The sequence below is a fragment of the Dendrobates tinctorius genome, unplaced genomic scaffold, assembly GCF_039654945.1.
Source record: "Dendrobates tinctorius isolate UK_male_01 unplaced genomic scaffold, ASM3965494v1 ptg000214l, whole genome shotgun sequence".
NCBI lineage: Eukaryota > Metazoa > Chordata > Amphibia > Anura > Dendrobatidae > Dendrobates > Dendrobates tinctorius.
In genome coordinates this window covers 589,792-601,821 of record NW_027361881.1, presented here as the reverse complement: position 1 = coordinate 601,821, position 12,030 = coordinate 589,792, and the positions used below count along the sequence as shown (strand labels likewise).

The 12,030-nt window shown below is 39.9% G+C and overlaps 1 protein-coding gene and 1 long non-coding RNA gene across 4 annotated transcripts in view; one reads left to right on the top strand and one right to left on the bottom strand.

Moving 5' to 3' along the window:
* Positions 1 to 862: 862 nt before the first annotated feature.
* Positions 863 to 1,464, top strand: LOC141058694 (uncharacterized). 2 transcript variants are annotated; one of them, XR_012222277.1, is made up of 2 exons: positions 863 to 991; positions 1,122 to 1,464. It is a non-coding gene; the product is annotated as an uncharacterized lncRNA (long non-coding RNA). The 2 variants fall into 2 exon arrangements; XR_012222276.1 differs by having other exon boundaries at positions 896 to 1,020.
* A 5,600-nt stretch (positions 1,465 to 7,064) lies between these two features.
* Positions 7,065 to 12,030, bottom strand: part of LOC141058691 (hepatocyte nuclear factor 4-beta-like) — a 42,882-nt gene continuing 37,916 nt past the window's right edge. For both annotated transcript variants that reach the window (XM_073554871.1, XM_073554872.1), the window contains 2 exons: positions 7,758 to 7,862; positions 7,065 to 7,640 (listed from right to left, as the gene is read on the bottom strand). In XM_073554871.1, coding sequence (XP_073410972.1) covers positions 7,543 to 7,640; positions 7,758 to 7,862 — 203 coding nt within the window. In that variant the 3' untranslated portion in view covers positions 7,065 to 7,542. The remainder of the gene's footprint in view (positions 7,641 to 7,757; positions 7,863 to 12,030) is intronic.

Here is a 12,030-nt window from a genome sequence, read left to right as displayed (position 1 = left end):
TTGGCACAGGCACCTAATGCATTGATGTATGACGGGACACTACAACTCCCATTATGCAGTGTCCTAGATTAATGTCCCAGACAGCAGTACTACAGGTACCACAATGCAGCAGAGCATGTTCTGCACAGACACTGAACAAGCAGAGCGCGTCCCTCCTGACTTGTTTGTCTGCATCAGCCTGAGCGCTAACAGTGAAGCTAGTTTCACACTAGCGTATGGAGGAGCTGCGGAGGGAGGCGGATTTCCTTCGTGAAGCTCCGCCTCCTCCGGTCAGCTCCGCCTCCGTCGGCATGCGGCCTGCGTACCCTATCTTTAGCATTGGGTACGCAGGCGATGCCGATGTATGCGGATGCCTCCGCATGCGTCGTTTTGACTATGAGGCGACCTGCGCCGAACGCAACATATTGGATTTTGTTGCGGTCGCCGCACCGTCAAAATGACGCATGCAGAGGCATCCACATACATCGGCATGGCCTGCGTACCCAATGCTAAAGATAGGGTATGGCAGGGGCGGAGCTTCACGGAGGAAGTCCGCATCTCCTCCATACGCTAGTGTGAAACTAGCCTAATCCAGCAGGGCTGTGGATGCAGCTCTGGATGTGGCAGGAGTACAATGCATAGTGTTACATGATGTGTAAATGGGGAGCTGGCCAAGCCATACTGGGGGCTGCCTGGGCAGAAAGGGGGCACAATTTGTAATCTGGGTGGTAGCTGGCTGTGCAATGCTGTTGGGGGGCTGGCTGTGCAGTACACGGGGCTGGCACTGCTATGTCGTACAGGGGGCTGGCTCTGCCGTGCAGTATGGTGGGGGCTGGCTCTGCCGTGCAGTATGGGGGTGGGGGCTGGCTCTGCCGTGCAGTATGGGGGTGGGGGCTGGCTCTGCCGTGCAGTATGGGGGTGGGGGCTGGCTCTGCCGTGCAGTATGGGGGTGGGGGCTGGCTCTGCCGTGCAGTATGGTGGGGGCTGGCTCTGCCATGCAGTATGGTGGGGGGCTGGCTCTGCCATGCAGTATGGTGGGGGGCTGGCTTTGTCGTGCAGTACGGGGGGGGGCTGGCTTTGTCGTGCAGTATGGGGGGGGTCCTGGCTCTGTCGTGCAGTACGGGGGGGGGGGGGGGGGGGAGGCTGGCTCTGCCGTGCAGTACCGGGGGGGGCTGGCTGTGTATCGCGCTGTCTGGTTTGTTGAGGTGTAGGCTGTTGCTCAGTCAGTCGATGACCAGGATGAGCGGCCTCGCGTAGAGTAGTCGCTGCTTCTCCTGCTCATGGCCCATTTAAGACACTAATGTCCCAGCATGACCTTATCCTCTGCACTCGGGCGCGGCGCCGGCTGCCGTCATTCCCTCCTCATTGTAAATCCATCATCCTGGGATCGCCGTTCTGATGTATGGGGGTCTGAAGCTGTTGATGATGGGAGTTCTCTTATGCACTGATTTGTGAAATAAAGTATTGAACTCGTTTGTCTCTGTAGATGGCGCTGGCTCTGTGGTGAAGATGGCGGCTGCACATGGGAGGGGCGCTACTACTGGAAATAGACAGTTTGGGAATATTAGTGTAGTCGACTTTGTGCAGCCGTCGTCATTGATTCATCCCCACCCCGCATCCCGGCCTCACCTGCAGCAATGTTCTTAGAAATGTCTCCGGGTGAAGTTACATAGCTGGATGAGAAGTTCTGTGACTTTCCCATAAGTCTCAAAGCGAAACGTTAACACTACAGTTGTAACCAAGCCATGAAAAAGTTTGGAAACTTCTGACAGTTCTCGTGTGTTGTAGTCGCTGTTCACACAACCGAGCGTCACCTGCTGAACCCACCGATCAAAGCCACTAAACAGGTTCTAAAAAGTTTTTAAGAAGTTTATTTGCCACTTTAAACTTGAGATGGCCGATCCTTCCAGTTTTCTGTGTCGGCAGCGACCAGAGCAGGCTGTGACGGGCCCTCTGCTCCTATCTACCTAAGCCGGCCCCCTTCTTTCTATACCTCGGCTATAATAGATGGGGGGGCTTGGGTATTGACAGGAGCAGACAGCCCCCTTCTGTTTATACTGTGATTTTAGGAGGGGGCCATGTTAGCCAGCCCCCTTCACACACCACTCTGATCGCTGCTGGCTGGAGACATTTCCTCTAGGGCTCTTTCTGAGGCAGGAGATCGGCTGCCTGTGATAAATGGTGTCTTGTATAATGTAAGGATTTTTGTGGGGGTCTGGACGACCCTTCAATATGGCGAAATGTTCTCATCTACATCCAGAGGCTGAAAACTCCTCCTGATCCGAAGCTTTTCACAGTTGGGGGTTTGTTACAATGTATCAATCCAGGAATAGAAGGAAGTTTGTGCTGCGGGTTTAGAATCTTCATGGGATCCAACTGTAACAAAGGCTCAGCTGTGAGAATCATGGGGACAAGAATGTTCAGGTGCCAGACAGCAAGCAGAGATCTTAGGAAAGTCCCCAAACGTATGTATTAATGTGAAGTGCAGGAGTCAGACACAAGAGCTTGCACTCCAATAGAGACCCTCCTGCGGAACTGCTGCCCGGACCACTACTCCCATCGTCTTCCTAACCAGGGTGTTTTGCGTGCTGGGACGGTCGGCCCCATGTGTCAGCGACGGTGTGGGATTATCGGCGCAGTCGTCCGTCTCCATAGTGACGGGATTAAGAGATTTGACACCTGGAAGGTTTTACTTGTCTTCATCCTCCACAAGTTCATCTGGAGGAAAAGGAGTCATGAAGGGTTAACCCCGCCGCCCGCCATGTGTAACGAGCGCTGCTGCAGAACACCGGGCCAGCACAGGATGACATCCTCCTCTCTGCTTACTGTCAGTGACACCCAGAGCCTGAGGACGGGACGGCTGCTGTCATGTGCAGGGAGGAGAGCCTCCTGCATCTCACCACCAAAGGTAAGGAAGTGACTGGCGCTATCTCTACTGGTTAGATACAGCGTACCTAACATCCGTCTGTCATCCCTCCAGGTCTAGATACTCAGCAAGGAGGCGCCAAGGATGAGACGTCAGCACCGGGTGAGTGACACATCCCAATATCAAGTGTATCTCACCAGTATCCTAGCCGTACTACACCCGTATACAGGGGGCAGTATTATAGCTGTAATATACCCGTATACAGGGGGCAGTGTTATAGCTGTAATATACCTGTATACAGGGGGCAGTATTATAGCCGTACTACACCCGTATACAGGGGGCAGTATTATAGCTGTAATATACCCGTATACAGGGGGCAGTATTATAGCTGTAATATACCCGTATACAGGGGGCAGTATTATAGCTGTAATATACCTGTATACAGGGAGCAGTATTATAGCTGTAATATACCCGTATACAGGGGGCAGTATTATAGCTGTAATATACCTGTATACAGGGAGCAGTATTATAGCTGTAATATACCCGTATACAGGGGGCAGTATTATAGCTGTAATATACCCGTATACAGGGGGCAGTATTATAGCTGTAATATACCTGTATACAGGGAGCAGTATTATAGCCATACTACACCCGTATACAGGGGGCAGTATTATAGCTGTAATATACCCGTATACAGGGGGCAGTATTATAGCTGTAATATACCAGTATACAGGGGGCAGTATTATAGCTGTAATATACCTGTATACAGGGGGCAGTATTATAGCCGTACTACACCCGTATACAGGGGGCAGTGTTATAGCTGTAATATACCAGTATACAGGGGGCAGTATTATAGCTGTAATATACCTGTATACAGGGGGCAGTATTATAGCCGTACTACACCCGTATACAGGGGGCAGTATTATAGCTGTAATATACCCGTATACAGGGGGCAGTATTATAGCTGTAATATACCTGTATACAGGGAGCAGTATTATAGCCGTACTACACCCGTAAACAGAGGGCAGTATTATAGCCGTACTACACCCGTAAACAGAGGGCAGTATTATAGCCGTACTACACCCGTAAACAGAGGGCAGTATTATAGCCCTAATATACCTGTATACAGGGGGCAGTATTATAGCCCTAATATACCTGTATACAGGGGGCAGTATTATAGCCCTAATGTACCTGTATACAGAGGGCAGTATTATAGCCCTAATATACCTGTATACAGGGGGCAGTATTATAGCCCTAATATACCTGTATACAGGGGGCAGTATTATAGCCCTAATATACCTGTATACAGGGGGCAGTATTATAGCCCTAATATACCTGTATACAGGGGGCAGTATTATAGCCCTAATATACCTGTATACAGGGGGCAGTATTACAGCCCTAATATACCCGTATACAGGGGGCAGTATTATAGCCCTAATATACCTGTATACAGGGGGCAGTATTATAGCCCTAATATACCTGTATACAGGGGGCAGTATTATAGCCCTAATATACCTGTATACAGGGGGCAGTATTATAGCCCTAATATACCTGTATACAGGGGGCAGTATTATAGCCTTAATACACCTGTATACAGGGGGCAGTATTATAGCCCTAATATACCTGTATACAGGGGGCAGTATTATAGTAGTTATAATCTTGTACATAGGAGCAGTATTATAGTAGTTATATTCTTGTACATAGGGGGCAGTATTATAGTAGTTATAGTCTTGTACATAGGAGCAGTATTATAGTAGTTATATTCTTGTATATAGGGGCAGTATTATAGTAGTTATATTCTTGTACATAGGAGCAGTATCATAGTAGTTATATTCTTGTATATAGGGGCAGTATTATAGTAGTTATAATCTTGTACATAGGAGCAGTATCATAGTAGTTATATTCTTGTACATAGGGGCAGTGTTATAGTAGTTATATTCTTGTACATAGGGGGCAGTATTATAGTAGTTATATTCTTGTACATAGGGGCAGTGTTATAGTAGTTATATTCTTGTACATAGGGGGCAGTATCATAGTAGTTATATTCTTGTACATAGGGGCAGTGTTATAGTAGTTATATTCTTGTACATAGGGGCAGTGTTATAGTAGTTATATTGTTGTACATAGGGGCAGTATTATAGTCGTTATATTCTTGTACATAGGGGGCAGTATTGTAGTTATATTCTTGTACATAGGGGCAGTGTTATAGTAGTTATATTGTTGTACATAGGGGCCAGTATTATAGTAGTTATATTCTTGTACATAGGGGGCAGTATCATAGTAGTTATATTCTTGTACATAGGGGCAGTATTATAGTAGTTATATTCTTGTACATAGGGGCCAGTATTATAGTAGTTATATTCTTGTACATAGGGGCCAGTATTATAGTAGTTATATTCTTGTACATAGGGGGCAGTATTATAGTAGTTATATTCTTGTACATAGGGGGCAGTATTATAGTAGTTATATTCTTGTACATAGGGGGCAGTATTATAGTAGTTATATTCTTGTACATAGGGGGCAGTATTATAGTAGTTATATTCTTGTACATAGGGGGCAGTATTATAGTAGTTATATTCTTGTACATAGGGGGCAGTATTATACTAGTTATATTCTTGTACATAGGAGCAGTATTATAGTAGTTATATTCTTGTATATAGGGGTCAGTATTATAGTAGTTATATTCTTGTACATAGGAGCAGTATTATAGTAGTTATATTCTTGTACATAGAGGGCAGTATTATAGTAGTTATGTTCTTGTACATAGGGGGCAGTATCATAGTAGTTATGTTCTTGTACATAGGGGAAGTATTATAGTAGTTATATTCTTATACATAGGGGCAGGATTATAGTTGTTATATTCTTGTACATAGGTGAAGTATCATAGTAGTTATGTTCTTGTACATAGGGGCAGTATTATAGTAGTTATATTCTTATACATAGGGGGCAGCATTATAGTAGTTATATTCTTGAACATAGGAGCAGTGTTAGAGTAGTTATATTCATCCACATAGGGGCAGTATTATAGTAGTTATATTCTTGTACATAGGAGCAGTATTATAGTAGTTATATTCTTGTACATAGGAGCAGTATTATAGTAGTTATATTCTTGTACATAGGAGCAGTATTATAGTAGTTATATTCTTGTACATAGGGAGCAGTATTATAGTAGTTATATTCTTGTACATAGGGGGCAGTATTATAGTAGTTATGTTCTTGTACATAGGAGCAGTATTATAGTAGTTATATTCTTGTATATAGGGGGCAGTATTATAGTAGTTATATTCTTGTATATAGGGAGCAGTATTATAGTAGTTATATTCTTGTACATAGGAGCAGTGTTATAGTAGTTATATTCTTGTACATAGGGGCAGTATTATAGTAGTTATATTCTTATATATAGGGAGCAGTATTATAGTAGTTATATTCTTGTACATAGGAGCAGTGTTATAGTAGTTATATTCTTGTACATAGGGGCAGTATTATAGTAGTTATGTTCTTGTACATAGGGGCAGTATTATAGTAGTTATGTTCTTGTACATAGGGGCAGTATTATAGTAGTTATGTTTTTGTACATAGGGGGCAGTATTATAGTAGTTATATTCTTGTACATAGGGGGCAGTATTATAGTAGTTATATTCTTGTACATAGGGGGCAGTATTATAGTAGTTATATTCTTGTACATAGGGGGCAGTATTATAGTAGTTATATTCTTGTACATAGGGGCAGTATTATAGTAGTTATATTCTTGTATATAGGGGGCAGTATTATAGTAGTTATATTCTTGTACATAGGGGGCAGTATTATAGTAGTTATATTCTTGTACATAGGGGGCAGTATTATAGTAGTTATATTCTTGTACATAGGGGGCAGTATTATAGTAGTTATATTCTTGTACATAGGGGGCAGTATTATAGTAGTTATATTCTTGTACATAGGGGGCAGTATTATAGTAGTTATATTCTTGTACATAGGGGGCAGTATTATAGTAGTTATATTCTTGTACATAGGGGCAGTATTATAGTAGTTATATTCTTGTATATAGGGGGCAGTATTATAGTAGTTATATTCTTGTACATAGGGGGCAGTATTATAGTAGTTATTTTCTTGTACATAGGGGGCAGTATTATAGTAGTTATATTCTTGTATATGAGCAGTATTATAGTAGTTATATTCTTGTACGTAGGAGCAGTATTATATTGGTTACAGTGAGGATTCATTCTTTTGGGTAGATATATTTAATGCAGACACTTCCGTATTGCAGATTGCACACCTCGGGGTGTCAGTATTTAATGCTTTTGTGCCGCTCGCATTGTGCGGTCATACGCGTGTGAATGTGATGATTTATCTGTTTTTATGTTCTGTAGATCTTGTGAGATTTTTTTCTTCCGCCGTTTCTCTTCTTTTCTGAGCTCCTGATGTCAGCAATTTGCTTTTCTTGGGGTTGTGGATTATCGGGTTCAGTCCTTGTTGCAGTCGGTGAGTAATAAAATCTACCATCTCACCGTATGTCGTCCTCTCTGGCTCCGTTCAGGAATGTGGTGACTTTCCGGTGGGATAGGGGTGATTCCCATCTATTAACAGTTCACATATCAGATGCGATTGTCATCATCCTCCTTTATGACGTTCAGGTCAATTCTCCTTTCTGAAAAACACAGGTTAACACAATCTGTCCCTGAATATGACGGCTCCACATCCTATAAGATCTCTTTCTTGGCGATGACGGTGCGGTGCAGGACGGAAATGGTGCCCCCTGTGGTGATGGGTGGTGATGACAGTGATGGATCAGAAGATTCTGTGGAGGTAAAAAACAGGATATTATAAAGGGGAGAACCAAAGCTGAAAGGTCAGCAAGACAGTATGGCATAACACATTGCAATTATTAATGATGGGCTGCCATATACAGACTAACCTGATGGTAGGTCCTGTGGGGCTAGGGTGTGAGCGGGCAGGAGCTCCAGGCTCAGACTGGAGGGGGCTGCATGCAGGTAATGATGGCCGCCATCTGCTGCTGACCCTATAACAGAAAGCCTGGTGATGTATTCATCTTCTGGTGGTGTATTTATGTTCTGACAGTAGTTTTGCTTCTGTAGATGTGTACTGATGGTGATTCTGGTTCTTGTACATAGGGGCAGTATTATAGTAGTTATATTCTTGTACATAGGGGGCAGTATTATAGTAGTTATATTCTTGTACATAGGGGGCAGTATTATAGTAGTTATATTCTTGTACATAGGGGGCAGTATTATAGTAGTTATATTCTTGTACATAGGGGCAGTATTATAGTAGTTATATTCTTGTACATAGGGAGCAGTATTATAGTAGTTATATTCTTGTACATAGGGGCAGTATTATAGTAGTTATATTCTTGTACATAGGAGCAGTATTATAGTAGTTATATTCTTGTACATAGGAGCAATATTATAGTAGTTATATTCTTGTACATAGGGGGCAGTATTATAGTAGTTATATTCTTGTACATAGGGGGCAGTATTATAGTAGTTATATTCTTGTACATAGGAGCAGTATTATAGTAGTTATATTCTTGTACATAGGGGGCAGTATTATAGTAGTTATATTCTTGTACATAGGGGGCAGTATTATAGTAGTTATATTCTTGTACATAGGGGCAGTATTATAGTAGTTATATTCTTGTACATAGGGGCAGTATTATAGTAGTTATATTCTTGTACATAGGAGCAGTATTATAGTAGTTATATTCTTGTACATAGGAGCAGTATTATAGTAGTTATATTCTTGTACATAGGAGCAGTATTATAGTAGTTATATTCTTGTACATAGGAGCAATATTATAGTAGTTATATTCTTGTACATAGGGGGCAGTATTATAGTAGTTATATTCTTGTACATAGGGGGCAGTATTATAGTAGTTATATTCTTGTACATAGGAGCAGTATTATAGTAGTTATATTCTTGTACATAGGGGCAGTATTATAGTAGTTATATTCTTGTACATAGGGGGCAGTATTATAGTAGTTATATTCTTGTACATAGGGGGCAGTATTATAGTAGTTATATTCTTGTACATAGGGGGCAGTATTATAGTAGTTATATTCTTGTACATAGGAGCAGTATTATAGTAGTTATATTCTTGTACATAGGAGCAATATTATAGTAGTTATATTCTTGTACATAGGGGGCAGTATTATAGTAGTTATATTCTTGTACATAGGGGGCAGTATTATAGTAGTTATATTCTTGTACATAGGGGGCAGTATTATAGTAGTTATATTCTTGTACATAGGGGGCAGTATTATAGTAGTTATATTCTTGTACATAGGGGGCAGTATTATAGTAGTTATATTCTTGTACATAGGGGGCAGTATTATAGTAGTTATATTCTTGTACATAGGGGGCAGTATTATAGTAGTTATATTCTTATACATAGGAGCAGTATTATAGCAGTTAGATTCTTGTACATAGGAGCAGTATTATAGCAGTTATATTCTTGTACATAGGGGCAGTATTATAGTAGTTATATTCTTGTACATAGGAGTAATATTATAGTAGTTATATTCTTGAACATAGGGAGCAGTATTATAGTAGTTATATTCTTGAACATAGGGAGCAGTATTATAGTAGTTATATTCTTGTACATAGGGGCAGTATTATAGTAGTTATATTCTTGTACATAGGAGTAATATTATAGTAGTTATATTCTTGTACATAGGGGCAGTATTATAGTAGTTATATTCTTGTACATAGGGGCAGTATTATAGTAGTTATATTCTTGTACATAGGAGTAATATTATAGTAGTTATATTCTTGTACATAGGGGCAGTATTATAGTAGTTATATTCTTGTAGATAGGGGGCAGTATTATAGTAGTTATATTCTTGTAGATAGGGGGAAGTATTATAGTAGTTATATTCTTGTACATAGGAGCAGTATTATAGTAGTTATATTCTTGTACATAGGGAGCAGTATTATAGTAGTTATATTCTTGTACATAGGAGCAGTATTATAGTAGTTATATCCTTGTACATAGGGAGCAGTATTATAGTAGTTATATCCTTGTACATAGGAGCTGTATTATAGTAGTTATATTCTTGTACATAGGGGGCAGTTTTACAGTAGTTATATTCTTGTACATTGGGGGCAGTATTATAGTAGTTATATTCTTGTACATAGGGGGCAGTATTATAGTAGTTATATTCTTGTACATAGGGGGCAGTATTATAGTAGTTATATTCTTGTACACAGGGGCAGTATTATTGTAGTTATATTCTTGTACATAGGAGCAGTATTATAGTAGTTATATTCTTGTACATAGGGGGCAGTATTATAGTAGTTATATTCTTGTACATAGGAGCAGTATTATAGTTATATTCTTGTACATAGGGAGCAGTATTATAGTAGTTATATTCTTGTACATAGGAGCAGTATTATAGTAGTTATATTCTTGTACATAGGGGGCAGTATTATAGTAGTTATATTCTTGTACATAGGGGGCAGTATTATAGTAGTTATATTCTTGTACATAGGGGGCAGTATTATAGTAGTTATATTCTTGTACATAGGGGGCAGTATTATAGCAGTTATATTCTTGTACATAGGGGCAGTATTATAGTAGTTATATTCTTGTACATAGGGGGCAGTATTATTTTAGTTATATTCTTGTACATAGGGGCAGTATTATAGCAGTTATATTCTTGTACATAGGGGGCAGTATTATAGTAGTTATATTCTTGTACATAGGGGGCAGTATTATAGTAGTTATATTCTTGTACATAGGGGGCAGTATTATAGTAGTTATATTCTTGTACATAGGGGGCAGTATTATAGTAGTTATATTCTTGTACATAGGGGCAGTATTATAGTAGTTATATTCTTGTACATAGGGGGCAGTATTATAGTAGTTATATTCTTGTACATAGGGGGCAGTATTATAGTAGTTATATTCTTGTACATAGGGGGCAGTATTATAATAGTTATATTCTTGTACATAGGGGGCAGTATTATAGTAGTTATATTCTTGTACATAGGAGCAGTATTATAGTAGTTATATTCTTGTACATAGGGAGCAGTATTATAGTAGTTATATTCTTGTACATAGGAGCAGTATTATAGTAGTTATATTCTTGTACATAGGGGGCAGTATTATAGTAGTTATATTCTTGTACATAGGGGGCAGTATTATAGTAGTTATATTCTTGTACATAGGAGCAGTATTATAGTAGTTATATTCTTGTACATAGGGAGCAGTATTATAGTAGTTATATTCTTGTACATAGGGGGCAGTATTATAGTAGTTATATTCTTGTACATAGGGGGCAGTATTATAGCAGTTATATTCTTGTACATAGGGGCAGTATTATAGTAGTTATATTCTTGTACATAGGGGGCAGTATTATAGTAGTTATATTCTTGTACATAGGGGCAGTATTATAGCAGTTATATTCTTGTACATAGGGGGCAGTATTATAGTAGTTATATTCTTGTACATAGGGGGCAGTATTATAGTAGTTATATTCTTGTACATAGGGGCAGTATTATAGTAGTTATATTCTTGTACATAGGGGGCAGTATTATAGTAGTTATATTCTTGTACATAGGGGGCAGTATTATAGTAGTTATATTCTTGTACATAGGGGGCAGTATTATAGCAGTTATATTCTTGTACATAGGGGCAGTATTATAGTAGTTATATTCTTGTACATAGGGGGCAGTATTATAGTAGTTATATTCTTGTACATAGGGGCAGTATTATAGCAGTTATATTCTTGTACATAGGGGGCAGTATTATAGTAGTTATATTCTTGTACATAGGGGGCAGTATTATAGTAGTTATATTCTTGTACATAGGGGCAGTATTATAGTAGTTATATTCTTGTACATAGGGGGCAGTATTATAGTAGTTATATTCTTGTACATAGGGGCAGTATTATAGCAGTTATATTCTTGTACATAGGGGGCAGTATTATAGTAGTTATATTCTTGTACATAGGGGCAGTATTATTGTAGTTATATTCTTGTACATAGGGGGCAGTATTATAGTAGTTATATTCTTGTATATAGGGGGCAGTATTATAGTAGTTATATTCTTGTATATAGGAGCAGTATTATAGTAGTTATATTCTTGTATATAGGGGCAGTATTATAGTAGTTATATTCTTGTACATAGGGGGCAGTATTATAGTAGTTATATTCTTGTACATAGGGGG